At 43.8% G+C, this 27,311-nt stretch overlaps 1 protein-coding gene across 4 annotated transcripts in view; it reads left to right on the top strand.

Moving 5' to 3' along the window:
* ZCCHC2 (zinc finger CCHC-type containing 2) overlaps positions 1–12,614 on the top strand; it is a 45,054-nt gene extending 32,440 nt beyond the window's left edge. For 2 of the 4 annotated variants that reach the window (XM_048310788.1, XM_048310769.1), the window contains 6 exons: positions 1,708–1,843; positions 3,340–3,404; positions 4,281–4,375; positions 7,260–7,388; positions 8,088–9,596; positions 10,607–12,614. In XM_048310788.1, the coding sequence (XP_048166745.1) occupies positions 1,708–1,843; positions 3,340–3,404; positions 4,281–4,375; positions 7,260–7,388; positions 8,088–9,596; positions 10,607–10,674 (2,002 nt within the window). In that variant the 3' untranslated portion in view covers positions 10,675–12,614. Of the gene's footprint in view, positions 1–1,704; positions 1,844–3,339; positions 3,405–4,280; positions 4,376–7,259; positions 7,389–8,087; positions 9,597–10,606 lie in introns of all 4 variants that reach the window. The other 2 variants (XM_048310779.1, XM_048310762.1) reach the window with 1 other exon arrangement.
* Positions 12,615–27,311: the final 14,697 nt, after the last annotated feature.

The raw sequence follows: 27,311 nt of genomic DNA, 5'->3' as shown, positions 1-27,311 counted from the left end.
TCCAAATTTAGTAGCATAAAGTTATTAATAAAGAAATTGTCTTTTTCTTATTCATTGTATAATGAATTTCACTAAGGCAGACTGTAGTTTAGGATCTGTCTTTCAGGTAGGAAAGAGAGGGTCAGACCTTTCCACAAAGTTCTGTGAAGGAAACTCCTTTAGCTAACTATTATTTTCTGTTTACATAAGAGAGGAAAACATGTTTACTCCTTGACTGCTGGAGGTCTGTTAGTCCTCTCTGGTTTGCATTATGTGTCTGTCTCCTTAAAATCTATACCTGTTGTATGGGTCGTAAAGAAATGGCACTGAATGAAACATTTCTGTTTTAAATATGCATAAAGCTGTTTCGAGTCACAAGCAGTTCATCTCAAAAACCATTGGTACATTGTGCATCTGTCTACGTCTTGTTTTCATTCAGTATTGTAGCCTTACTCTTGAAAAAAGTCCAAAAATTTACTGGTAGGAATGAGATCACACATATAAAATAAAAACTTTAGTAGTATCACAGTTTCCATGAAATGACTGCAAATTTGGCAGTGAAATCATTTACCTCCACTTGGCAGAAGTTTCTAAAGTGACGTTGCTTCTATCTTTGCAGTCAGGGGCTTATGTCTGTCTTTTGGAACCTTCTTGGATTCTTGTCATTTTCTTAAATTTTTTTTTTTATATTCTGTTGTGTATCTTTTAAGTAGCTTGAGCCCTTACAGAGGTATTTGGTAAGTAGCTACTGGAACTTGAGCATGTCTTGTGCTTTCAAGTGAGCTGGATTTCTGCCATCATGGGAACTGAGTAACATTTCATATTGCAGTAACCTTCATGAAGCAGCTTGCCGACAGCCCTGAATTAAAAGACACTTTCAATTATCAGCATAAGTACTTAGATAAGGATTTAAAAGTGTTAGTGCCTTTTTTCTTTTTTCTTTTGCATTTAGCAGCAGTAAGGCATGATTTTGTATGAGACACAAAATGGTTATAGGTCCCTGTGCCCTACTGACTGTCAGAACCCTGACTGTTTTTCCAGCAGTTTTTGTTGACTGTGGGTCTCAGACCTAGTTAAATATTGCTTCTGACCAGCTGCTGTAGACCAAAGCTTCAGTGGAAATCATTATGAAGTCCAGAGTAAATGCCAAGTGCAACTTCCAGCACTACTCAAAACTAGCATTCCTGAAGGTAAAAATGCAAAGCAAGATGACTATTTTGAAATTGAAACAAACACAGCTGCAGTATGATCTGTAGTAACTGTGTGCTCCTTTCCTTAAATAACTCATGAATTCTGAAATAGGGATTACAAAGTAATTCCAGTTTTGTCATTAATGATAAGAAAAAAAGAAGATGAATTCAGAATACATTTCTATCTGGAAAATTTCCACACATGTGGTATGAAAATAGAAAAGTTTTTGTGTGTAGAAATATCCAAGGAAACTCTTCCCTCAATTATTATTTTCTACAAATTCTGTTGTTCTGAATTTTACATCAAGTTATAGTGGATAGTAGACAAATGAAAAAGGAACTCCAATTATGGTCAGATTATAACTTTAGAGCACAAGAACTGCTGTAATTTACATCTTTTAAATCTCTTGAAAATTCCTATGCTTTTCTGAAAGCAAAATTTCCCAACATGTTGCGAAACACGTATGTTGGTAAGAACAGCTTGCAGGTTTGTTGACATCAGCATAACTTTTGGGGCTTTTTTTTTTCTTTTCAGCAGCACTAGCAGTGCAAAGTGTTCTTCACTGGATAGCCTTAACATACAGCACTCAGAGCAGAACGGAGTAATGGACTGGAGGAGGAAAAGCTGTATTGTCCAGCAGCACCCAGAGCACTGTACTAACCTACTTGACCAGGTGTGTTGCTATTTTTTCTTCAAAGCCATATTCTGAGACGCTTGAGAAGACTGTCCACTACACATGATGAGATTTAGCTTTAAAAGATGAAAAGCCCTCCTAAAATTGTACAAAACAAGTGTTGAAGTTGCTACTGACTTACCTTTATTAGAAAACCCCCCATAATTCCTTACCACTGTCCCAGAAAGCTGAATATTTTGTTTATGAATTTGTAAATAAAATTCCCCAGCAGAATATAAGTAATCAGAAAAGCCTAATGTTAATTTCTAATCAGGCACTTTCGTGTTACTGTAGGTAGCATTGCCAAGCATTCCAGAATGCTTGAGCAATTTCTGTTACTGCAAGGAACAAACTAGAAACTGTATTAGTAGCTAAACTCTATTAATGCTAGAGTAGGTACAACAGGTTAAACATATTGTCTCTGCCTTACCTGTATGATTTAAGGATTAATCTTTGAAGAAAGCTAATAGTTGAATGCGTATACACTTTTTGTGAGATTTGTTTCTCTTCAGTGCTCAATCTCATTGTGAATATAGGTAAGCAGAATAATTATTTATAAATAAAATTATCTACTACTGAAATTGGGGGAAAGAAGGTTGCGCACTGCTTATATATGAAAAACCCAGAATGTTAGAATTGCTTGATACTACTCTTATTTATGTTCAGAATTTGGCCACTGATCGTTACATGTGGAATAGCAAGCCAAACAAAAGTAGTTTCCTTATTTCATAAAGCAGGGTAATGAATTGGGTTTGGCTTCTAAACATGAAATGGTAGGCTGCATCAAAGCTTGAACTACTGCAAGCTTGAACCAAGGAAAAAATTAATTTACTAAAGCAGAGGAAAAGCTATTTAAGGGAAGTCCAGATGCAGTGATTTGGACAGAGATTATTTCAGAGTTCTCATAAATTTTACTTCCTTGCCAAATATGAATTGTTAATAACAGCTAGAAATAGCATACTTTGAAAATGGTATAGGTCCTATGTTTTTTCTTATGTGCTTGTATGTTGTATTCTAGAGTTAGTTTAGCAGCTTAAGCCTTCAGTTTAAGGCTAGGTACCTGCTTGTCAATATGTAGAAATAATTTGTCACGTGTACTTCCCACACCCAACTATGAAATAATTCCATTTATATCAACAAATTTTGTAGCTCCTTAAGCCTGACGATTGACCTTTTTAGCAGGTATATGATGAAACACATTTGTTTTTATCCTCTGGAGGAAGAACAGCATGCAAACAATAATTTGATTGATATCTCTGGCATATTTTCAAGCAGTAATTTGCTGAGTGTTTTGCTGATACTGACGTAAACACAAGACACGATGCATTATTTTACAGGCTCAGATGCACTGAACAGGTGGTTGTTTGGGTGGTTATAGCACCTGTGAGCACACTAATCTTGGGCTTCTGAACCTGCCGGTCTAGAAGGGGGGTTTTTCTTGGCTTTCGTAACACAAATTCTGTTGTTTGACTGGCGTCTTTGTCTTTTCTGTCTAGCACACAGTGGAAAAACGAAGTCTGTCTACAGTAAGCAAGAAGAAAGGAAAGCCACAGCTGGAAAAGTAGGTTTCCAATGTAACCGGTAATCCAGAAACAAAGTGTAATGTATTCACACTGATAAACAGTCTGCAATCAATTAGGTGCTTTCATTTGCTATGGTGGGACAAGAGCTAGCATAGGGTGAGGCTAGGCTACATAAAAATCTTTATTTTATATTCTGTAAAGAAGTAACTTGAAAAATAGAATTTAAGTGAATGCATTTATTTATCAAAATATCACTTGTCATTTAACAAAAAGATGGAGTGGAAGTACATTCTTAACCAATACTAAATCGCCTTTTTCCCTTTATATTTATTTGAAAGTTAAAAGGTGTAAAGCTGTCCAGAACATACTGAAAATCAAATGAGGGTTGATGGCAACCTTTAACATTATGCAGTGTGTGGTAACTGGCTGAAATGTCTTATTGAAGATAATTTGCACATCAGAGGACTTCCGAACTTCCTGCAGGCTACACAACTCTGCACTGTGAGAAGTGAAAGCACTTCCACCCTTACCTAGTACTCTGCCTACTTCCAAGTTTCTGTCATTTTGTTACTCTGTACCCAGATGCTTTTATGTTAGACTGGTGTAGGCTGCATTACACACACCAGCTTTCAAAAATGACTTTACTGTCTGCTGCACCATTTCCTTTAGGTGTCTTTTCTTATACAGATCTTTATTCATAGTGTTTAGTAACACTGCTTGCAGCTTAGTTCCTGGTATATTGCAGCAGCAGCCTCTATTTAATTGTTTGTTATCTGAATTTGTTGTTATATCTATTAAATACACATTTCTGGCCTGAACTCACTGCTTTTGCTTCCAGTGGCATTCCATGTTCATTCATGGTTGGTTATTTGTGCTCATGCATTTGCAAAAAAGCCATGAAATTATTTACACAGGGAGAAAGCAAAGAAAACTGACTGCAGGTTGACTAACAGGAGCAATGGAGTTCGAGTTGCAGCATCACAGCACATCCGTACTGGGACAGCAAAAGGTAAGGTGCTTTTTCCAAAGCTGTTAGTAAGAAACAGAACTTGCAGATTTATTCGAGGCCTTCTGTAAAGGGGAAAGCACAAGTCTGAAAAATGTTCTGGTGCAAGTCAGTATATTGACAGTCTGATTTGTGCTTTGACTTGCTGTGTAGAACACACTAGACTCAATCTTCTGTATCCAATCACTTGGGGTGTTTCTCTTTGTGCATAGGTGGCAGAATACTGGTGAAGTCTCCATAAGTTGGCTTATGGGGTGGACCAATTGTTGAAACAGCTACTGTTGGGCTACTTCTATATGAAATTTAGCAGTCTGAGTGTGTGGAGATGGAGCATCTTGCCATTAGTGTTCTCTTTGCAACCTACTAGTTTCTTCATCTGCTGTGTAATGGCCCACAAGGAACTTGTATAAAACCTGTGGTATGAGCCATTGATGCACTGTCGTGTTTAAACCAAGTGACCACTGAGCTACAACACAGAACTGTGTATGCTGCCCTAGCAGGGTTTTCAGGTTAGGGTAATCCTAAATGTAGTGTCTAGGCCAAGACTTGTGTATATCAGTCAGTTGTAAGACAAAATTATATTTGCGTTCCTTTAGTAAACTGAGTCTCCAACCTTTATTACAAATTTCTGAAGGTCTGTGCTACCCATTGACTTTGCCATCTTGATGTTTTCTAAATTCCCTATATCAGCTGCAACCGTGCCTCTTTAATATGTAGTACTCATGACAGAAGGTTGACAAAAGAGTTTGCCTTTTTCTACACTACCTAATTGGTATAAGTGTTGAAAGGACTCTTAAAAATGCCTTGTCTTTCTGTTGCTTCCACTTGCGAGTCTTGGTTAAGCTTTCATTCTTTCTTCTCACTGCTTCTTACCTTGGAGAGTTCCAGCTAGATCCCATTCTGAGTTACTGACATGTTTTATGGGCAGGTGTTTTTACCTGCTACAAACAGCATTTGACTAAAACTTTAAGAATTCACAGTCCACAAACATTGCAAAACTAGAGCAATTTTGGAAAGCTGTAGTTAAGGGCTGTTAAGCAGAAAGCATACTGTACAGCAGAGCTTTGCTGCATGCATTTCTGATTGATTACTGCTTTGTTGTCAGGCAAAGTGCGCTGAGCTTTTGTGAACTGACGATGACTTGAGGAGGTGATGCAGTGGTGCATAAGGGGAGACCTTAGCACTCTCTACAACCACCTCAAAGGAGGGTGTAGACCAAGGTGGGGGTTGGTCTCTTGTCCCAGGCAGCCAGCAACAGGAGAAGAGGACACAGACTTAAGCTGTGCCAGGGGAAGTTTAGGCTAGACATTAGAAAAAAATTCTTCACAGAAGGAGTGATTGGGTATTGAAGTGGTCTGCCCAGGGAAGTGATGGAGTCACCATCCCTGGAGGTGTTTGAAAAAAGACTGGATATGTGGCACTTGGTGCCATGGTTTAGTTGATAAGTTGGTGTTGGGCATAGGGTTGGGCTTGATCTCAGAGGTCTTTTCCAACCTAGTTGATTCTCTGATTCTGCAAAGTTAATAGGGAATACTTTTCCATAGGAGTTCTGTTTGCTCACTACCCACCACTCTACAGATGTGGAACTGCCTCCTGGTGACTGTTGGCTGGTTCAAAAAGAAGCTGTAACCCACAGAGTCTGGAAGCCGTTAAGTCCTGCTCAGAGATGAGCTTTCAACCCGCATTTAAACATCAAAATGTCCTTTGAGATACTTATTGGAGACATAGTCTAAGGAAAAAAATTCATGTTGCAGTCTGAATCTCTGCTAGGTTTATATATCCAGGCTTGATTTGAAATGCCCTATTTTGAGTCTGTAATTCTTAACTGCATCATGTTTTCTTTCATTTTTTCCTCCTTATTTTGAGCTTGTCTGAAGCGTCAGTTAGTTACAATGGTAACTTTTAAGGCTTGATACTTTGTGAGTAGCACTCCAGACTCCAGCTCTCAGTGATCCCAGGTCCACTTAGAGGCTCCAGGTTATATTCGATGCTCAAAGTACTTGTTAAAATAATTTAAGCAATTATGGGTTTAATCCAGGAAATTATTCCAAGAATTGAAGCATTAAGGCAGCTTTTTGATGACCCATCTCAACCTGTTAAACTTTCAGTAGCAATAAAAAATGGAAAAAATGATTTTATTTATAAATTATTATTATAATAATTAGCGTTCTAATTTTTGTCCTGAAGTTTTGCTAACCAAGGTTTTGAGAGCTGGGGTTTCCAGGTAGTGTCTGTCATAGATTCTGAGAGAGGGTGAATTTGTCATTCTTCTTTCCCTCTGAGGCTGAATTTGAAAGCCAAACCATAGCAGCTACCCTGAATGCTGGTTTCCAGCAAATGAGTGTCCCGTGATCCATTCAGAATTTAGAAAACAATTTACCACTTTTTCAGTTCATCTCTTTTTCTTTAAACAGAATTTGTTGATAGAGTTTGGTTAAAGCCTGTTCTAGAAGAGTGACTTGTGAAGTGGTGCATTGTTTTGACATGTCCCGCTGAGTTCCCTTTCTGCCTGTGCTGGTGTCGCCGAGGAGCGCTGCAGCTCTGCCAGCGGAAATGTTGGATCGCTACTGTTCAGAGGAAATTAGTGTCGTAGTACAGTCTGGTATAAACATCAAAGGGATCATTAAGGATCATCATTCTTGTCACTGATTTGCATAAATACCAATTTTCAGTACCATCTTCTTTGACACCAAGGATTCCATCATCACAAATTTAGGGACGAGACCAGTCCTCAGTGCTGGGAGTGGAAGTGATAGGAATACAGGGGACAGATGCAATTAAGTAGGAACAGACAAAAGTCTCAACTAGCATGAGATGTGAGAAAACCAAAATAAGCTCACTTCCATACACTGAGATCAAAAATAAAACTGACAACTTTTATTTTTAGATCTGAATTTGGACGCTGGATCTGGTCATGATACGTGTGGAGAAACATCATCTGAAAGTTACAGTTCTCCTTCTAGTCCACGACATGATGGGAGGGAAAGCTTTGATAGCGAAGAAGAAAAAGACAGAGGTTGTATTTATGGAGAATATGCATGAATGCCTTTGTTCCTTGACTGATCTCTTTCTTGCCTTAATTTTAGTTAGTTTTTCAGTTTGATCAGCTACTTTGTTTTCTGAATTAGCCACTGAATACATTGTGCTTTGTGGATTTCATGACTGGGTGGTTCGAGGGCTTCTAGCACTGTTTAAATACCACTGAGTTTTAGGTTACTAAATGTATGTAGTAATTTTTTGGCTTCGGTGGTATAGCTCTTTTGAGAAGTTTCCACAGTACAATAATGTGGAAAACTTTGGCATGAAAGGGGCTGGGTTTATATCAAATTACGTGTGGCATGTCCGGGAGCTCTGTCTTTTTGTACTGGCAGTTTTCCACTCCTTCCAAATTTAAGTAGGCTGTGTTAATTTCTTTCTAGACAGATGCAAATTCCTAATTCACTCTGTCTCCTACTCTTCACATTTGCAGATACACACAACAGTGTATAAAGCACAGTAGCTAGTTGGGCAGGTGGATATAGGCAAGTCATGAAGATGGACCTAGCTTAATTTGGGTGAATGAAAAGAATATCAAAGTTGTCACAGTTTGGGAAGGCATAACTATCATTCATGTCATCAAACTCAATAGGTTTTATATGGGTAAATGAGTCCCGGGCATGATTCTCTGTTGCTTGAGATTCATTCTTCTGACTGACAAGTGGTTTTGTCCCTACAGATACAGACAGCAATTCTGAGGACTCTGGGAATCAGAATACAACCAGGTTTACAGGCTACAGTGCTGTCAGTTCATCAAATATGAACAAATCATCTGCTCAGATCTCTTCAGTGAATAATGAAAATGGGAGCCTTTCAGAAGATCCTTTGAATGCAAAGTTTCAGCATATTTCCTTCATGCCTGCCTTACACTGTGTGATGCACAGCACTGCCCAAAAGCCTGAAGCAGTTGTCCCGCCACCCATATCTGCAGACGGTAAAACGATGGGAATGCTGGTTACCACACCTGTTGCTGTCTCGCCAGTGAGAGAGTCTGCGAATTCCCCTCCTGCGGGAATGGGCCCAGTGACCTCTGGTGAACCTGAGAAACGCCTTGAGCTGATGGCTTCCCCTTTGCCAGTCCCATCCTCTTTCCTTCCACATTCTGTCCAGCCTGGTAGCCCTGCTTTGCATTTGGCAATACATAGGTTGAAAATCCCATCTCCACAGGGATCATCAGAAAGTTGCACAGTTAATGGACCACAGCAGCCGACAGGAAACTTAAGTATTGGATCACCAAATACTGCCTTTATCCCAGTCCACAATCCAGGTAGTTTCCCAGGATCCCCAGTTCCTACTACAGATCCCATCACAAAACCTGCGTCCCAGGTGGTAGGACTGAATCAAATGGTGCCTCACATTGAGGGAAACCCAGGAGCAATCCCTCAGCCTACCAATCTCAAGGTAGTTCTTCCAGCAGCCGGTCTCTCCACAGCAGCACCGCCACCTCCACCAGCTTCGTACGCTTTGCCAGGCAGCCCTCACGCTACCAGTGTGTTGCCCAACCAGAATACAAACGTGCTGAGCACTGGAGCAACTTCCTCACCACCTCAGTCCGCTGGCCTCGGTGTTGGTCAGGTCCAGTCCACTGTTCCTCCTGCAATCCCGACACACACGCCAGGCCCTGCCCCCAGCCCGAGCCCCGCTCTAACACACAGCACTGCACAGAGTGACAGCACATCCTACATAAATGCTGTTGGGAATAATAACACTAACGGGACAATGTTACCTCCGCAGCAGTTGGGATCTGGCCCTTGCGGTTCTTGTGGACGTAGGTGTAGCTGTGGGACCAATGGCAGCCTTCAGATTAATAGCTATTTTTATCATAACCCACTTCATGGACAAGTCTACAGAGTTCCATCTTTCTTCACTCTGCCATCACTTTGCAATGGCAGCTACCTCAATCAAGCACATCAAAGCAATGGAACACAACTTCCGTTCTTCCTGCCTCAGTCTCCGTATGCAAACGGGCTTATGCATGACCCAGTGATGGGGAGCCAAGCCAACTATGGTATGCAGCAGATGGCAGGATTCGGGAGGTTCTATCCTGTATATCCAGCACCTAACGTAGTTGCCAACACCAATGGGTCAGGACCCAAGAAGAATGGGAACGTTTCATGTTACAATTGTGGTGTAAGTGGACACTATGCGCAGGACTGTAAGCAGTCATCCATGGAGGCCAGTCAACAAGGTAATCATGATAACTCCCAGCGGACTTGCTTTTGAGTTTAGCAGTTTCTCTTTACCTTTCTGAATGTGCTGTTTCTGGTCTTGCAGAAAGGCGTGCGTGCGTGTGTATGTTTTGTGTAAATGGTTGTGCACTAGTGACCTGCTCTAAAACTGCAAAGTATCCTATCTCTGCCTGAAAATCTTGTAGAACAGTGCAAGGGAATGGGGTTCACAGCGTGAAGTTGAAAATGGGTATGATTCAGAGCTGGAAAGTCAAATGATACCAGTCCTAAATTGTCATTCTTTTTTCACCAGTTTGGTTTTGGCATTATGTTGAGACTTGCATGTTGTTTCAATTTTCCCATTCCCTTTCAGTGAGGTGCTTTTTGCGAGAACTTGTTGGCAAAAAGTGAAAGATACCAATTAATGTCTGTTATGACCTTGGGTTCCTAAAACTTCTGAGAATTGAAAGAAATGTCCATTTGATTGAAAGACTGCCCATTTGATATTTTAAGTTTTCTAGGGCTTATCTTTGCACAATCAGCCATCCTTCTGTGCCCTGTCATGCAATGCATTTAACTTTTCAGACAAGTTGCAGTAAAAAGGCAGAAACCAATTGGAACTAAGTATAAAAGGAATAGCTTCCATTTCTCTCTCCATCCAGAAGAATGGGGAAAATGCAGGGTTTGCATCGAGCACAAGTTATTTTTGATTCTTGCCCTTGTTCCCATTCTGACTTTAGTAGTTTGATTGGACCAGAACAGGAGAGATAAACCTTGATGGAGACCATGTTTTCTTTGCATTTTTCCGGTAAAGCTCAAGTCCTATTATCTACACTCTAAATCTTTTTTTTAAACTTACAGTTCTAGCAAGAGGATGAAAGAAAATAGGATAAAGTCTGAGGACCTACTTTAAAAGGACTGGAGGATGATAGTGCCTTTTGAAGAGCATGTCCATTTTGATACCTTGTAGTGGTTTTGTAATCCATTTTAATTGTGAGCAGTGACTTAGTAGTTCTCTTTCCTGTTTTAGGCACTTACAGACTGAGATACGCACCTCCCCCTCCCCCTTCCAATGATACCTTGGATTCTGCAGACTGAAACAAGTAAACATTGCCTACTTAAACTGAAGCTTGGGAAATTGGGGAAGGTGTGTGTGGGAGGGGGAGGTTGGGCTTGTGTTTTGGGACATTCCCGGTTTTATATTCTTTTGGAGTTTTTCATTGCTTTTGCACCTCTGTTCCGTACAAAAGAAGAAAGCTGAGTCCCTGGTCTCCTCCTGGTTCTACAAGAGGCTTGCGTAATGCATGTAATTCACACACACAGCCAAACAATCAGACAGAGCATTCGAACCATGCTTTTGCACTGAAGACTTGAGACATGTGCAATGTTTACTGCAGTTTAAAAAAAAAAAAAATTCCTCTGACCTCTGACATCACTGGTGGAGCAGCCATATGGTGAAAGAAGAAACTTGGTCATGTTCCCCACCACAATCTTCTTCCTTCCCTCCCTGTTCTCCTTATGCTGCTGTTTTCTTTTCTTTCCCTGGTTGTCCACGTGGATTCGTTGGACTTGCATGAGTGTTTAGCAGTTCATACAGACCCTGCCCGTACTCTAAATTTAATGCTCATGAATTGAGGGGAGATGTTCAAACATCCTATTAGCAGAGTCCAAAGGAAAACAGGATACTGTATGTGTACTACATCTGATAATAATACAGATACGCAGCTTTCGAGAGGCCCAAACAAATGAAAACACATAGAGCAGGAAGGAGCTGAAACTGTGTGGACTGGAACAGATTTAGAAAAATGAACGAGCTTAAATTGACAGATTTTTCTTCCCTTGTAGCTTTTTAGCCTGTATGTTCAGCAACAAAGGTGAAAAAAATGGTATGAATGTTGTACTCCGTGTGTTTGCATTTGTAATGAAAGTTGACGGCATTTTTTCCTTTTTAAAAGCTATTCTACATCGTGTCAACACAGAATGAACATTACTTGATTGAATATTTTTTTCCTAAACTATTACAGTGTTGCATTGTACTTAGAATGTAAATGTTTTATTTCAAACTGAACAAAAGCTATGGTTTTCTACAAAATAGTCAGGTATTAGTATTAGAACCTGTCTACCAAATAGAAAAGTCACTATTTTATAACAATTTACCACTATGCGTAATTACGGTATAATGTGAAAGACTGAAATGAGTGTTAAGATGGTATTAAACATGTCAGTATCATGAGTAAGTAAGTTTAATGCTGCTGTATTTTTTATTTTATTTTTAAAAGCCAATATATGTACTAAATTGCTTCCAGGTAATATTTGATTTCCTAAAGTGCACTGAGGTTATCTGGAAGACGAGTGTGTTTTTGACTGCTGCATTCAACACCGATGAACAACTACCACTGTATATCCATAGGGTTTGGCATTCCTCACAGTTCATGGCAGAAATGTTTTTTCTTAAAATCAGACCCAGTGTCCGGTAGAGGGATGAAATAAAAATCAATCTTTGGTTCAGCTGTCTAATAAATTGCTAAACAAACGAAAAACTTGAAGGAAAAAAAAAAGCTTGATTACTACATTTCTTCATAGGTAGCATTTATATTTATAGCACCAGTGTACATTTTGAAACTTTTTTCTTGGAGGGGGGGGGAAGGGGAGGGAGGTAGATGAAAGCTTTAATTTAAAAAAAAAAAAAAAGTTTAAGTAGTAAATGAAAATTATTTTGATTAAAATTTTTATTTGATCTGGGTATTTTTGGACCACTTGAAATGAATGAACTGCGTTTGAGTTGAAGTGAGGGTGTTAAACCACCAATGGACTTGTATTGTGAATTACCTGCCAGTTGTACTTTATGGAACTTATTTTATGATTTAAAATACTGTACTGTAAATAGGAGGTATGTTACCTTCTCTTTATTTGTATGTTTACCATATACTTTGATATTTGAAATGTACTGGAAAGGTCACTTATATTTCTAGAAGAGATTGGATTTTATGCAACCTTTTTCCTTGAATTAACAGCAATAAAAAAAAAGAAAAAAAGTACCTGTGTGTATGTACTGTCCTTTATCACTGAGAATGGTGAATCACTGCTGCTGGGTGTAGGGATGGGATCATGGAGGGGTTTGGCAAGCTACCATTTTGGTTGGAATTTGTAACTTTTGAGACAAAGCCAAGAGTATTTGACTTAAACTGAGGTCAGTCTTGTGACTGAAGTCAAGTTGATTTAAGCTTCTTTAAGATATAGTAGAGCTCTTGGTAGAAACAGGTCATCCTTGTGTGATAGATCCAGGACTTGGACCACAGCTCTTTCAGAACAGGTAAGCCTATCCTAACCTGATGGCTCCTGGATTTGGGCTAAAAGCTAGGTTAAACATGCTTTTTTTTTTTTTTTTTTTTTTTTACTGCCATGCAAATAGTGTATCACCTATTCATGTAGTGACCAGAAACTGAGATCTTCTATTTCTAAAATAGAGGGAAGGGCAACAGGAGTTGCTGGGAGTAGGGAAGAAGCTTAGAAAAGTTTGCTTGATTGCAGGGCAGTTGAAGGATCTGATAGGAGGAATGCAGTGTCTGGATGTGCTCAGGTTGTACTTGGGCAGAAAAAGGTACTGAGGACTCTCATCTCATTCTGCTGTAAAGACAGTGTTTCTAATTCCTGCTGCTTAGCTGCAGTTTGTCTGTGGAGCCAAGGACCACAGAATATCATGCATTTTTATCCCAGATTACTCCCCAGAACAACCTCCTGGAGAGGACCAGTTGAGGGGATGAGGAGGCTGAAAGTTGCCCGTGATCCCAGCTTCTTGCAGGCAATTCCCATACTTGTGGTCAGGTATTGAACCCAGGAGTCACACAGACACCATCACACAGCCTCCATTGCTGCAAGTGCTCCGTGTCCCTTCCGTGGACACAGGGGAGTGCAGATACCTGTCCAAGGAGTTTGTAAATTGTGATGCTACTCTGCAAATGCCATCTGCTACTTACAGTGCTGTCCTGAGTTGCTGGTATGCTTGTTTGCCTCTGTGCTGCAAGCAGTCCTGACTTTGACAGATCCTGGCTGGACTCAATTCAAAAGTGTAAAAATATGTACCCTGTGGCACAGCAAACAGCAGGAACGCCTCATGCTTCTGGTGCTTGTTTTGCTGGAGACCTGACAGCACTCGTACCTGGCTGTCCTCTCTGGCTGCACCACTGCTGGCTGTGCAATCAGGTTTCACTCCAGCTGCAGCTCCAGGAAGTCTGTCTCCTGCTGAGTGGCCTGGAAGCTGCTGAATGCCCAAAAGATAAAAGAGAAAATCCCACTGGCTGGTTGGTCTGAGCAGCTCTCTGAGCTGTCCAGGAGTGACTCCTGAGTACTGCGCTACTCCTGGTTTGCAGTGCTGCTCTGGATTGGAACCATTTGGTTCCTAAAGCTGGAAGGAAAAATGAATGATGAGGCAGGCATGGGGAGGATTGGAAGGAGGGAGCATACGGGAGTGCAATGATGCACGCTGCTTGCTGTGGCTGAACAGACGGCCTCGTTTTCCCAGCTAAGCGACCTTAAGATGGCAGGGATGGCCTAGTGCCTAGGTCTTGGCTTAGCTGATACCACTGGCGAGGTGAAGGAACAGAGCATCTCTGTGTTGTGCTAAGGCAGAGGGGAAGTAAAAAGGTGGGCAAAGGTACATTGAGAACAGCAGAACTTGACTGGTGCCAAGCTACTTCAGTTTTAGAGAGGCAGAAGTACCATAAGCAAAGTTTCAGCTTTGCTTATGTTGTGAGCCTCTGGCCGTGTGCTGGCCTGGGACTCCTGAGGCTCTCGTAAAATAAGTTTGCCTAAATTCTGTGCACACAAAAAAGTAGGTTTGGGCAACAAAGCGTTCTGCTCAGGGCTGGTAACTGCTGGAGTCGGGCACAATATATATAAAGGCCATGTGGACTGACCTTGTACTTGGGGGGAAGAAGAGGTGTCCTAAAGGCACAGCTGTGAGTTTATACTATAGCTCAAGTGCTGTCTCAGTTTTGTGGAACTACTCTATAGTCCCGTGCTCCTTGCAAAAGGGAGGGAGGAAGGAAAAGCACATTACGGAGCATTATGCTGGGGGAGCGTGTTGCCTCTCTGCCCATGGCTGCATTCCTCGACCACTGATGGGAGTAGACAAACAGGGTTCTCATTTTGGACCAGCTTTTGAGTTGAGAGCATCAGAGCCAAATTAAACTGTGCATTGTGGTAGATTAGAGATCAGAATGTATGAACACTTATATTTGCTCAGGCTGAAGGGCCACCTACGCCTGCAGCCTCTCACCATCATTGATCAGTAGCAGATGTTTCAGAAGAAAGTACTTCTAACACAAAAAAGAGAAAAAGACAACTGGTAATTATTGCAAACGTTGCCTAGCAAAATAACGAGTGTCTGGTTCATCCTCACAATAGGTGGCAGCATAACTCCACCAGTGGAATACACGGGAACTTCTGATGTACCAACGTAAGATCACAGAAATCACAGAATTTTCTGAGTTGGAGGGGCCCCACAAGGATCATCAAGTCCAACTCTTAAGTAATCAAATCCATGACCTTGGTGTTATTTGCACCATGCTTTAACAACTGAGGTAATCTCAGATGCTTCAGCTTAATTTGGTTTCAGCATCTTCATGCCATCTAAGTAAGTTTTGACTTGTGACTTTGTAATGCTCGTTTCTGCTGTGTTTTTTCATGTTTATATGTTTTCTCGCATGATGAGTGTACTACTTGTTGTCTCTCAAAAAAAAAAAGCATGGTAACTGTGTGGCCAGGAGGTTGAGGGAGGTGTTCTCCCCCTCTACTCCTCTGTGGTGAGATCCCAGCTGGAGTACTGTGTCCAGCTCTGGGACGGCTCCCCAACATAAGAAGGATGTGGACCTGCTGGAGTGGGTCCAGAGAAGGGCCATGGAAGATTGATCAGAGGGGTGGAGCGCCTCTCCTGTGAGGAAAGGCTGGGAAAGCTGGGATTGTTCAGCCTGGACAAAAGAAGGCTCTGGGGAGATGTTATTGTGGCCTCTAATACTTAAGGCTGCCTACCAGGAAGGTGTTTTTAAACTAAAAGAAGGATGATTTAGATTAGATCTTAGGAAAAAATTCTTTACTATGTGGGTGGTAAAACACTGGCATGGGATGCCTGGAGAGGAGGTAGGTACCCCATCCCAGGAGACGTTCAAAGTCAGGTTGGATGGAGCTCTGAGCAATCTGATCTAGTGGAAGGTGTTCCTGCTCATTGCAGCGAGGTTGGATTAGATGACCTTTAAAGGTCCCTTCCAACCCAAACCAGAGCTAAAATAGCTCAAGTGTCACAATGAATATTGAAGACCTAGAGAATTGCAGCTAGATGTGAAAGCTGTGTCTTAAGAACTGTTGAGGATTAAAATGGTTCTAGATACTTGCACTCATACAACGAGGAATGCTTTCTGAGCACTGTGGAGCCCTTTTTTTTTTTTTTTTTTTGAGAGTAATTCCTGAGGCAGTCTGGTTATCTTTGAGGATAATGTCTCTTACTTATCTCTCTCTACTTAGCCTGAAGGTCCACAGATCAGACATTTATCTGGAATATCTCATGCTCGGGAACATTTTGCCCAAGAGACAGAACATAATAAAACTTTTATATTTAATATTGATATGTGTTCCCTGAATGGTGTAAAGGGTCACTGTTGTATGAATTAATCAACAACACAAGGTACAAGAGCACAGGCTGAAAAAAAGTGCTGAACTTGGTCAAAGGAAAGCTGTATCTTAACCACTTGTGCATTCATCTTAGAACTTTGATCTAAAATGTCCGTTTCTTATTGACTTTTAAAGTATGCTTTTTTCCTGAGGCAGAGGATGTTGAAGACAGATACAAAGATAAGAATTAACTCCTACCAATGCTCATTGGTGTGACTACAGAAAGATGGGTATTGTTGCTTTAAAAACTTACTTGCCACTTAGCTTTGGTATTAAAATACTGCTTAGGAACTTCTTATGCAATACATAATAAAATATATATAATAAAATATTACATTAAAATAATCTTATTTTACATAATTTGTAGCTTGATGCCATTTCAACAGCTTCAGATTTTTTTTCTTGTTTTGACCAAAACTAAGATTTGAAACTGATGGCATGTGTAGGCTGAGTAAATATGATGTATAAAAGTAATTGTGTGGCTATCAGAATGCTCCTTTCCTTTCTTTAAAATGTTTTTTACAGGATATGCACCTGCCCCAGCAAAAGAGCAGACAGCTTAGCAGTGGCAAGACTTCTGGATCAAAACATCATGGGACTTATTTTAATTGCTCCTTTAAGACCAGATTGGTACATCTTGATAAGGACTCCTGGGTATTTCAAACCAGGCATGTAAATCCTGGCCTCTGTCAGCATACAAAATAAAGATCACAGATGAGAAGAGCAGTAACATGAGGAGAGGAGGGCAGGGGAAAGCAACAGCAGCACCAAAAAAATAGGAACAGGCATTGTGGTGAGACAATTTCCACACGTCACTTGATTTCTTACCACAGCTCAGATCAATTTCATAGCACAGAACTTCAAAGAGCAACTGCACCAATTTGGTACAAAACCAGCTGAATTCTGCCTGTCACCACAGTGCAGTTGACCAGATCAGACACATAAGAGAGGAGATGGGCCCTTCCAGCAATCTGCACAGGGCTGAGTTATGTGGCCAGGGGATAGACTAGAACAATACATTCAAAACCTTACAGTGTTGGTAATTGTTATGGCTACACAGAGCTAGCTAAGACACTCTTCTGGGTGTTGTCTCCCTTTGATTTGTTTTCCATTTCTCATTTATGTGTTTGCCTGGGATTTTTTTATCTCACTTTTACCCTGGTTATCCTTTCCAAGTCTCTTTCCCATGTGTTAAAACCATGCACATGATGAAGGTGTTAGAGACTGTAATGTTACGGTTCATGGCTTAAACATTGTTATGAAGGATTTGGAGGGCCATTTGAAATGCTTTAATCTGTGATATGCAAACTCCCAAATGATAGTACAACTTGCTAACTCAAAATAAAATAACCAGTGCAAGGGGGTAGCTATCCAAGTGCGAGCCTGTAAGTACCTGTCATTGCAATGGCAGCTAAACGGGAGCTGGGAGTTCTCACTGCACACTGAAACCACATTTTCCTTCCTTTCTGAGGAAGGATATCGCATTTCTAGCACATTCTTAGTTTGAGAAGGCAAAGAATGGGATGTTAATTCAGAGTTAGGCAGGAAAGCAAATGTACTTGGATACTCTACAACTAAAGCTTGATTCCCAAAGGCTGTTGTGCCTCCAGCACCACTGGGAAGAGCAGCTGCCCTTTGTCCAAGCCAGAGATGTCTAGCCAAGTTGCTGGAGACTAACAACAGCACTTTCCTGAGTTTTGTTCTTGACTGTGGAAGGGAATATTGTAATGATTTTATTGCCATCTATTGCCAGCAGGTTCCTAGTGCCGCTGCCTGCATGGGACAACTGGTGGGAAGGTGCTGTGCTTCACTGCCCAGTGCAGACCTGGCAGGAGCAGGGCACTCATCTCCTGATCAGTGCTCTGCCTTCAGGCTCAGGATGCAGGGACTGCTGCCCAACACCTGGCACGGGAGCTTGAAGACAGAGAATGCTGATGTTCAGTTTCTGGAGCTTTTTCAGGCACCTGTGTGAGCTGTGTTTTCATTTGCACCAACAGCCCCATCAGCAAAGACAACAGAAGCAGGAGATGTTTAGTTCACTTCAGCAGGGACCAGGGACCATCCTGTGGCTGGCAGGGTACATCTCAACCTGCATTTAGCTGGTGATCTGCCCTCACCTCCCTGCTCTTTCCAGAGCACCTGAGACCCCCGCGGGAAGGGGGATGCCACCTCCTGGCCAGTGGCAGGTGACATGCACAGCACTAGAGAGCTTCAGAGCAAGTTTTTGTTTGCACATGGGTGGGGGTGAGCTTCCTGCTGCTCCTGCTGGCAGAGGAGTGGGTGCTGTGATCAGGAGCCACAAGGGGCCAGGACTGCTTGCTGATGGTCTGTGCTGCAGAAGCTTCATTTACAAACTTCAATTGTTTTTGCTTTTCGATCTATTTTAAAAGCACCTAGCCGTAGTCTGCTTGCTAGAAAGTAGAGCCTGGGTTGGGACACAGTAGGTGGAGCCAGCCTGACATTTCCAATGGTGTGTATAGCCAGAGCATGGGCACCTAGAAAGTTTAATCATTTATTTGGGCACTTATTTTTTTTATTTCCCCAAAACCCCTTCTTGATTAATGCCTTCAAGTTTCATCTTTCAGCTCTTCAGTGCACATCTTTAACCAGTTTTTGACAACTTCCATATTCAAAAGACTTTAGTGCTTCAGGCTTTCTCAGTCAGAGGGAAGGCAATGGGAGTCCTCTTCCCTCCCCACTGGGCATTGTCACTCACCCCGTATTTTTCAGCCTTTTTATGTTTGGAAATGTATCTAGTTTCCTTCTGAACTCTTTAAAGCTCCTTACTTCAATGACAGACATGGGTAACACATTCCATATGCTCTCTTCCCTTTGGTCCATGAGCTCTTCCTGTCTGTCTCTGGTGGAGGGACATGCCAGGCTCCTCCTGTTGCCACTTAAAATCTGGGAAGCACCCTTGGTTCTTTAATAAAATTAAACAAAATTAATTTTGCTTCAAACGCTCTCTCTCTCTCGAGCCGCACACAGCCTCGCTGTGCTCTGCTTAGGTGTTTGAGTATTGTGCCGTATGTTCCATCCATGCCAGGATATTATTTTTACAGCTGGCCATGCCTTTGATACAAGGAAACATGAGAGTTTAAAGGCTGGAGAGGGAGGGATGGCGGGGGAGCCACGGCAGCTGCCTGCGCTATCCCCGAGTGGGAGCTGAGCTGCATAGAGCAGAGCACCAGCGGGGTGGCTGCTCCTCGGCAAAGGATGAGGGGAAAACAAGCCAAAGCTGATGCAGAAACGAACAGCTGGGCCTTGGGAGCACTAATGGGCCTTAATGAGCCTGCCCAGCCTCTCCTGGGCCCAAGCAGCCCCAGTTCAGCTCAGCCAGAGGCTTTGGTGCTGGCTGGTCGGTGCTGGCTGCGTGCCTCATCCCAGCTAAGTGCTGGCCGGGTCTTCCCAGGTGGGTCTCAGGCCCATATTTTGGTATCTTCCTCTCCTGCTGCTCCTGCCCAGACCTCTGGGTGGTCCTTGGACCTGCCCCATTGCTGCTCTTGGGCTGGGGCTGTTGATGGACCAGTGTCCAACTGCTGGCTCTGCTGGGGGGCTGTGGGGAGGCCAGGGTCCCTCTCCCTCGTGGGGCAGCCTCACGGTCCTGTATCCCCCTGGCAAGCATCTCTTCATCTCAACTGAGGTCCTTTCTGCAATGTGCTGTCTTAAAACCCCTCCCAGGTAAGTCATGGTTTCCTTCTCATGGGTTCTGTATCAGCTGTGGACTGAAAAACATCAGGTGGCAAATAAAGATGGAGTTCACCCAGTTTGCAGAGACACTATTTCAAGCGCTTGACAACTGCAGCAAGGCCAAAGAGCAAAATACAGCTGGAAGAGGGAAGAAGAGATGGAAAGACTCAACCTAAAATGTAGCCAGTAGAGTCACTAAATACTGTGTATTTAAAGCTGGTTCCCAGGTACTCTGGAACTGATTTCTGTCATGCAACAAATGGAGAGCCAAAGGAACCTGGTGCTGGTTGAGCCGGCTGGGGCACTCCAGCGAAGCAAACGGGGCTTTGCAGCCACACTTCCACACAAAGTGTTTTTGCAGCAGGAAGCCATCAAACTCTGTGGTTATGGATTTCACTGCTCACTTGAGACCTATTAAAATAAGTTATTACATTGTGTCCCTGAGGCAGCAGGGACAGGTGAAAGAGGGCAGATTCGGCATCAGACTGCAGCTGCCTTATCAAAGAAAGCAAAATAGATTTCTCTAGTTTACAGATACTGTAGTCCCAGCTAAAAACTCACTTGCCTGCGCTTGTCAGCACTCAGGGTCTAAAAGGTCACTTTTCCTTCCCTGAGACAAGGAGCAGTGACAATCCTGTGGTGCTGCCTCACAAATATGAATGCAAATGCGTTGAGTGGCGGTTGTTTTATTTCCAGAGAGTTCCAATCATACAGGCTCCTTGTTCCCAGTCTAGGGCTTTGCCTGCCCTTTGTTTTATCTGTGGAGAACAGAGTAGCTCTGGCTGGGCTCTCACCAGTGGCATGTGCAATAGTGTGAGGAGCAACCTGGGCTCAGCTGGGCACACTTATCCAAACGGAAAAAAAGGTCATTTTCCCCTTCATCTCCACTTCCATTGTGCTACCTCTGTTGGGTCTCATCTAACTTTTGGCCACAAACCATACTGTACTACCACTTCCCATGTTCTTGCCTCTCACAGTGAGGCAATGGGATCAGACACAAAATCCCTGCTTCCAGGCCTGCTGCTGGGTGCGTTGGACAACACTTTCTCCTCCCGGTTATGCCATTTTCCTGTGGTTTCCCTCCATTTCATCTCCCTGTGAGTCTCATATGCTGCTGTTTGTCTGCCTCAGTGTGTCCACAAAGACCTTGCTCCATCCTGTTGTTTTGGGTTTCACTGGCTGTAAGTTATTTCTCTTTTAATTAGTTTATGTATTTTCATTCTGTGTTGTTTATGATAGCAACATGTTCTGTTTGGATAATGCCGTGTTTCGGCTCAAAGACCTTTAAAAGTTCAAAAAATGTAGTTGGAGACAAACTCTCTCTGCAGATTCAATTTCTTCTGAACATCAAGCAGATTGCCCTTGTCTTCACACCCATGGGGAGCGTCAGCTGCGGTGGGGAGACAAGGCCTGCCCATGTCCAGGACATGGGGCATTGGACAGGAGAGTCGCTGCTGTTTCTGTCCCTTGTGGAATTGAAGTGGAAACTTGGGCGTAGGCAAGGTGGTCACTTCAGTGGTCACTGGAGCTAAGTGGGTGGCAGGAGGGTGGCTGAGCTCTAGATTGGCATGGCACATGGTGGAAGTACATATGTGTTCTGGATCCTTCTGCTGCCCAGGGGCCAAAGCAGGGCTGAACTTGGCTGTGCTACAGCCCAGGAGAAACATGACGCTTGGGCCTGAGCACGGGTGGAAATCTCACCCAGCACAACAGGCCTCAGCAGCTCAGCAGTGCCCTTGTCCTGCTTCCTCTGCCTGGAAACTGGCTTCTTGTCCTCCCTGAGGTGCTTGGGCCATCTGCTTGGGCCAAAGGACCTCTGAAGCCACCACCACCATTGAGGGTTGAGGTTGTCCTTCCTTGCCAGGCGTATCTCTTTTTTCTGTTTTAAACAAAACCACAACTTGTGGTTTAAACCAACAAGGTAGGCTGAGAGTGCTTCTCCTTTCCTCTGAAATTTCACATCCTTGTGCTGAAGTGACAGCTGAAAAGAGAACAGCAGCAAAAGGCTTCCAGATGAATGTACGCGGAAAAATCACAAGCCAAGCACCGAGGTTCACCCCCTCCCTGTCCCTGCCTTCAAGGCTTTTGCTTGTGTGTCTCAATGGTTCTTGTGGATCCCTTCCAACTCAGAATATTCTCTGTCTCCAGCAGCTCCCAGTGAATGCTGGTGAGGTGGGAATATGTCTCCATCTCCTGCCCCAACCCAGCCATTGCTGCTGGGCCTTAGATGTCCCACAGGACTGTGCTTCAGCTGGTGGCCTTTCATTCCCACCGCTGATACAAATGTCCTCTTTAGGCAGGCAGAACAAGAACTATAGGACACCCCCCTTTGAGATTCATCATTGCAATTCCTTGATAAACTGCTGTCTCCTCCTGTCCTCCTTAATGCTCTGTTATTGTTGTAGGCAGGGGCCTTGATTCAAGTAGCCCATGTGTCTAGCACCGTTTGAGGAACCTTGGTACATCCCAACAGGCTTCCAGCTGCCTCTCCAGGCATGTGGATGTCTCCTGTAGGTCTTGAACCTTATTTTCTATCTCTGCATTGCTGCCACAAGTAGCTGTGGGTGGCTCTGGTGGCAGTGAGAGACCCAGGTGCAGGCAGCTGAAGGAGATTCTTGCTGCACGGTCTTTGCAGGGGGACCAATGGACAAAATGATTGACTATCAACCGATTACCAATTTTACCTATTTTTATCAAATTTTCCCTCAGTTGTACTACCTACAAATGGAATTGCATCCCAGTGGAGGCACACCTGCTGGAGTCTGATAGCCAAGCTTGACACCAATGCTTCTGATGGGGCTCTTCTCTGCCTCTGGTGCCGTGCACTGCCCTTCTCTTTCTAGCGCTTTTTCCTTTGCGCTGAACATGTCCCTGAAGAAAGGGTGAATGCAGCCATGTGCATCGCTCCCTGTCCTGCTCAGAGGGAAAGCTGTCCTATTTTCCCAGTATCCAGCTGTGGGGTTGTTTGTGGCATGGGGCATTTTTGCTTCTCTTTCTGAGCTTGCAGACCATGACTCAAGGAGGTAGCTACACTGTGTAGATGGGTCTTAAGATTCAAGTTATCTGAGCACTTAAGAATTCTCTTTATAATTACTTCCATGCCTCCGTGAGACACAGAGATGCTTTTGTCCCCCACTGCAGTGATTGTAAACAGCAGTGTGAAGCTGAAAGCGTAAATCCTCTCATCTGCAGCAGGCATTTGCTCCAGGAGAAATGCATCCAGCTGGTGTCAGGAGCCCAGGGTTACATCCATGCTCCTGAATCTGGCCTGTTTGATGGCTGTGGGATGGGGCTCACAATGGAGTTTGGCTGCATGCAGCTGACCCCTCTGCCCCAAGGTGCATGAGAGAGACTCGTGGGGGATGTGGTGGTGGGCCACAGTGATCATGAAATGGTTTACTTTGTTTCTCGGTGTAATGAGAAAAAAGGAGAGCAGAGTTGCTACCCTGGACTTCAGGAGAGCTAACTTTAAGCTATCTGGGAGCTATTCAGCAGGCTACTCTGGGAATCTGCTTCTGAGGGCCTCAGAGTTCACAAATGCAGGTCAATTTTTAACAATCGCTTTCTAGACACACAGGAGCAGGGAATTCCACTGTACATCACCACTGCAGAGAGTGGAGGGTGTAAGTGGGGATGGAGGGCCACCTGTGCTGAAACTTGCAGGTATTCTGACACTGCTTGAGCTGCTCTTGCTCATCTTGGTGAGGTTTCTGCTCAGAAACCTGTGTAACAGAGAAGGTACCCTTGTCCCTTAAGCTTAGTATTTTCTTGCCCTCTCTGAAACAAGGATAAATAAAAGCTCCTTTAAGCATCAAAATAAAAACTGAGAAAATAGCTGTTTTGTAGGCAAAACTGACGGCTCTCTCTTACTGTAAGTTGGTGGGGGCTTCTGCAAAGGCTTTCAAAGTCTCCCTAAGAGCTGCTGGGTTGTGCCCCCAGAACGTACAGGCAGCTTTGCCACGTGCCTTGTCTGAGGTGCAGCATTGGCTGTGCAAGCTCTGCTGGCCAGAAACAGAGGGCAGAGTCAGCCCCGGCTTCCTGGATGGGGAAAAGACTACAACAGTAATTGGCTTTATTCCCGTACTGCCTCCAGCCTGTCTCACAGAGGGGTTTTAATGCTCTTACTCATGGCAATTGCTCCTGCAAACCCTGGGTTGGTGATTTTGTGAGTGGGAGCCTCAGCATTCAATTGCTTCCCACTCAGGGACCCCTTTGCCAATGTAACACCCCCACTGCCAGTGCTGCTTCCTTGGCTGCGTGTGGTCCTTTTGCCGAGCCCTGGCATTTTTTATTTTTGGTTAACATCAGAATGGAGCTGCAGAATAATTGCTCTTTCACTTTGCTCTTAAATAGGCCATGCTGCTCGTCTGCATAAATGTTCTCTTCATGCATCCTGTCACTCTGCCTCGCAGGCTTTTCGGAGGGGAAAAAAACCCAAACCAGTTTATTTTTCAAAAAGATGCCTTTTCTTCCTCATGAATTGCCCCTGCTCTGTATGATAGCCAGCAATTGGCCCTGAAGGATGAATACTAAGCAGCTTTGCCAAGGTGCAAATCAGCTATAAGGCATCCCATGTATCCGGGGCTGTCCTGTGAGACCTTTCAGGCAGGGGATTGAAGCCGGGGTGAAGGCCATCTCAGCAGCTCCACCCCACTCAAGCACTTGACCTTAAAAAAGCCAGGTTTTAGCCACTGGTGTGCAAATCCCAGTAACATGGGCGGACGAGCCGCGGATGCAAGTCAGTCTTCTCCAGGATGAAAGCTTTTGCTGTCAAGCTGTTCAAAGGGAAACATTCTGAGGCTGAAAACTGCTGGTGTGCACTGGCTCCTGCTCCAGAGGCTGGCCACGTGCCTTGGCTTGCCTCAGACCTGCAGGGAGGGAGGGATGGATAGAGGGATGGAGGCAGAGAGTCCCGGGGATAGGGTACAGAGGAACAAGCCAGGCTTTGCAAAGCTGGCTGCAGTGCCCCTGCCTCCCTGCCCAGAGTTTGCCTCAAATGCAATAGGACTTGGCCGAGGAATGCACAAAGCTCTGGCTCTGCCATGAAGCAGAGCACCAAAGGCTTTGCCCTCCTTGCTGAAGAACTTGCCTGCAGAGGTCATGAAACTGATCGTGTCTAATAGCGTTTATGTGACCTGATTACTCACCAGAATAAAAGCCAGCTCAGCCTTCAGTCCCAGTCGGCTTTTACTGCAATGTTTTCCCAATGCACGGAGGCCACCCTGAAGGAATGGCGTGGGGAAAACTGGACCACGCACCCCGCTGGGCTGAAGCCTGTGTCACCCTCGCAGAGCCAAGGTGGAGCTTGTTACAAAAGGAACAAATAAAAATGAGACAAGGGGGGAGAATGAACCGTGTGGAAGAGAGAGGGTGCGTGTGGGAGCAGCGCCTGTGCCTGGAGGGGCAAGGAAAGCGGGGTGCGAGAAGCGGCCTGGCTTGCCTGGCGTGACTCCGCTCACTTGGAGGAAAAGAGGAGTGGCACCAAAGCGTGGCCCGAGCTCGCTGCCACAGGCTGTGCTCTGCTCTGCGGGCACTGAGGTAAGGACAAGCACAGGTTTTGCCTTTTAAAACGGGGCAGAGGAATGTAGGGGCTTAAGAGACATCATGAGACTCCTGTGTGAGGCTTGCAACCTCTACCACCACCCACAGCTCACCGTTGACTTCTGTTCCAGATTGCCCTCGCTCTGCTAGAGTGGTAATTAGGCTGGATTTTGTCCTACTTCTCTCAATAAAAGGTTGTTCGCGAGCCTCCCTGCTCTGACAATTAGAAACCAGCTAAGAAGAAGGGAGCAGTCACGTGGGGTCAGCTGAAGGATCCTTCTGAGTATCAGATGTCCAGCATTAGTCAGTAGTGTATTTTATCAACCTCTTAAATTTAGAGAACCTAGATTATAACCAAACCAAACAAATTTTCAGCCTCTCTCGAAGAAAACATGAAGCATTTGTGAGGCCACATCTAAGTTTGACATGTCCAGTTGTAGGGTCCTTGGTACCAGGGCATGTCCAACAGAAGTATGTGGCAGACCAGGAAAGGACAAGAGAGCTGGGTTCATCCAGCCTGAAGAAGAGAGGGCTGAAAGGAGACCTTACTGCTGTCTGACACTACCTTGCAGGAAATACAGAGCCAGACTCATTTTGGGAGTGCACAATGAAAGGATGAGAGGCACCAAACAGAAGTTATACACAAGGAAATCCCAATTAAACATTAGGAAACAACTTTCACAGGGTTGGTGTCTCCTGCAGGGATGTGCAAAGCTCTCCCAACAAAGGCTTACTCTGACTTTAAAGCTGGCTGTTCTTTGGGTAGGGATTGGGCCAGACAGTCCCTTCTGACCTTATCTCTTGATTATTTTCTGGCCTTATTTATTTATTGAGTGATTCTATGTTTTGTTTATAGGTATACCTGATTTTTTTGGCCCCCAGGAATTTGGTGCCCAGAGGGTGCCTGTGGCTCATGCAGTGACTCTGTATCCACACCTCGGGGACAGAGTCTGACCTCTTAGTATCAAGACCAAGCAGGCAATTACAAACCAAGGTGGGACAGCAGGTCCAAAAAGAAGTAGGTTCTTCCCCTCTGCCACTCACAGAAGTCCAATTGCTCTGGATTCATTGCTCTCTGAAGCCAACAGCAGCATGCTTGGTTAAAAAGGCTGCGACCTCCACACCATCCTCTGTGATGCTTTAACTCTATCAGGTGAAAAACAGATCTCAAATGAAGCTGGTGGGGCTCTGGGCCACGAGCAAGCCCTTCAGCATTACTATCCATATTGCCCTTTATGCAGCTTGTCCTTTAATGCAGAAAGTGGCACTTAAAATGGACAGTCATACTCAAAGGACCAACACTCCCACTTGTGAACCTTACATGAACCCAGGAAAAAATCAATAAGGTGTTTAAAAAGACCAGCAAAATAGCATTTAGTCTCCTCTGTGTCAGCAGATCTGCAGAGCAGGTTTAGGGCTGTTTTGCATCTGGGACTGAAAAAAAAAAAGCCATGTATGATTGCCTGCAGGTGATTAGGTTTTGTTTTAAAACTTTAAACAAACATGGAAATCTTAGAATAAGCTTCTCAAAGATTAAGCACTCATGAACTTCAGAAGAAAGAGCACAAGGCTGGGATTCAGGAGATTTAGGATTGTTGTCTTCTCTACCACCACGCTACTTGGACTGTGACCATGTCCTGCTTCATTCAAGCCAGATCTTCCAGGCTAACTTAGGCCTTCTGATTTCACTGGGAGCTGAGGACTTAAACACCATCAGGAGATACTTGCCAGGGTTTCTCTACTTCACTGCTGCCTGTGAAGCATTGCAGGAGCTCTGGGATGAGGACTGGTCCCTATGTGTTTGTAAAATGATGAGCTCTGATCTTTATTGCTCTTCT

The sequence above is a fragment of the Corvus hawaiiensis genome, chromosome 1, assembly GCF_020740725.1.
Source record: "Corvus hawaiiensis isolate bCorHaw1 chromosome 1, bCorHaw1.pri.cur, whole genome shotgun sequence".
Lineage (NCBI taxonomy): Eukaryota > Metazoa > Chordata > Aves > Passeriformes > Corvidae > Corvus > Corvus hawaiiensis.
Note: the sequence above shows the minus strand (reverse complement) of the source record. Positions and strands in the feature narration are given on the sequence as shown.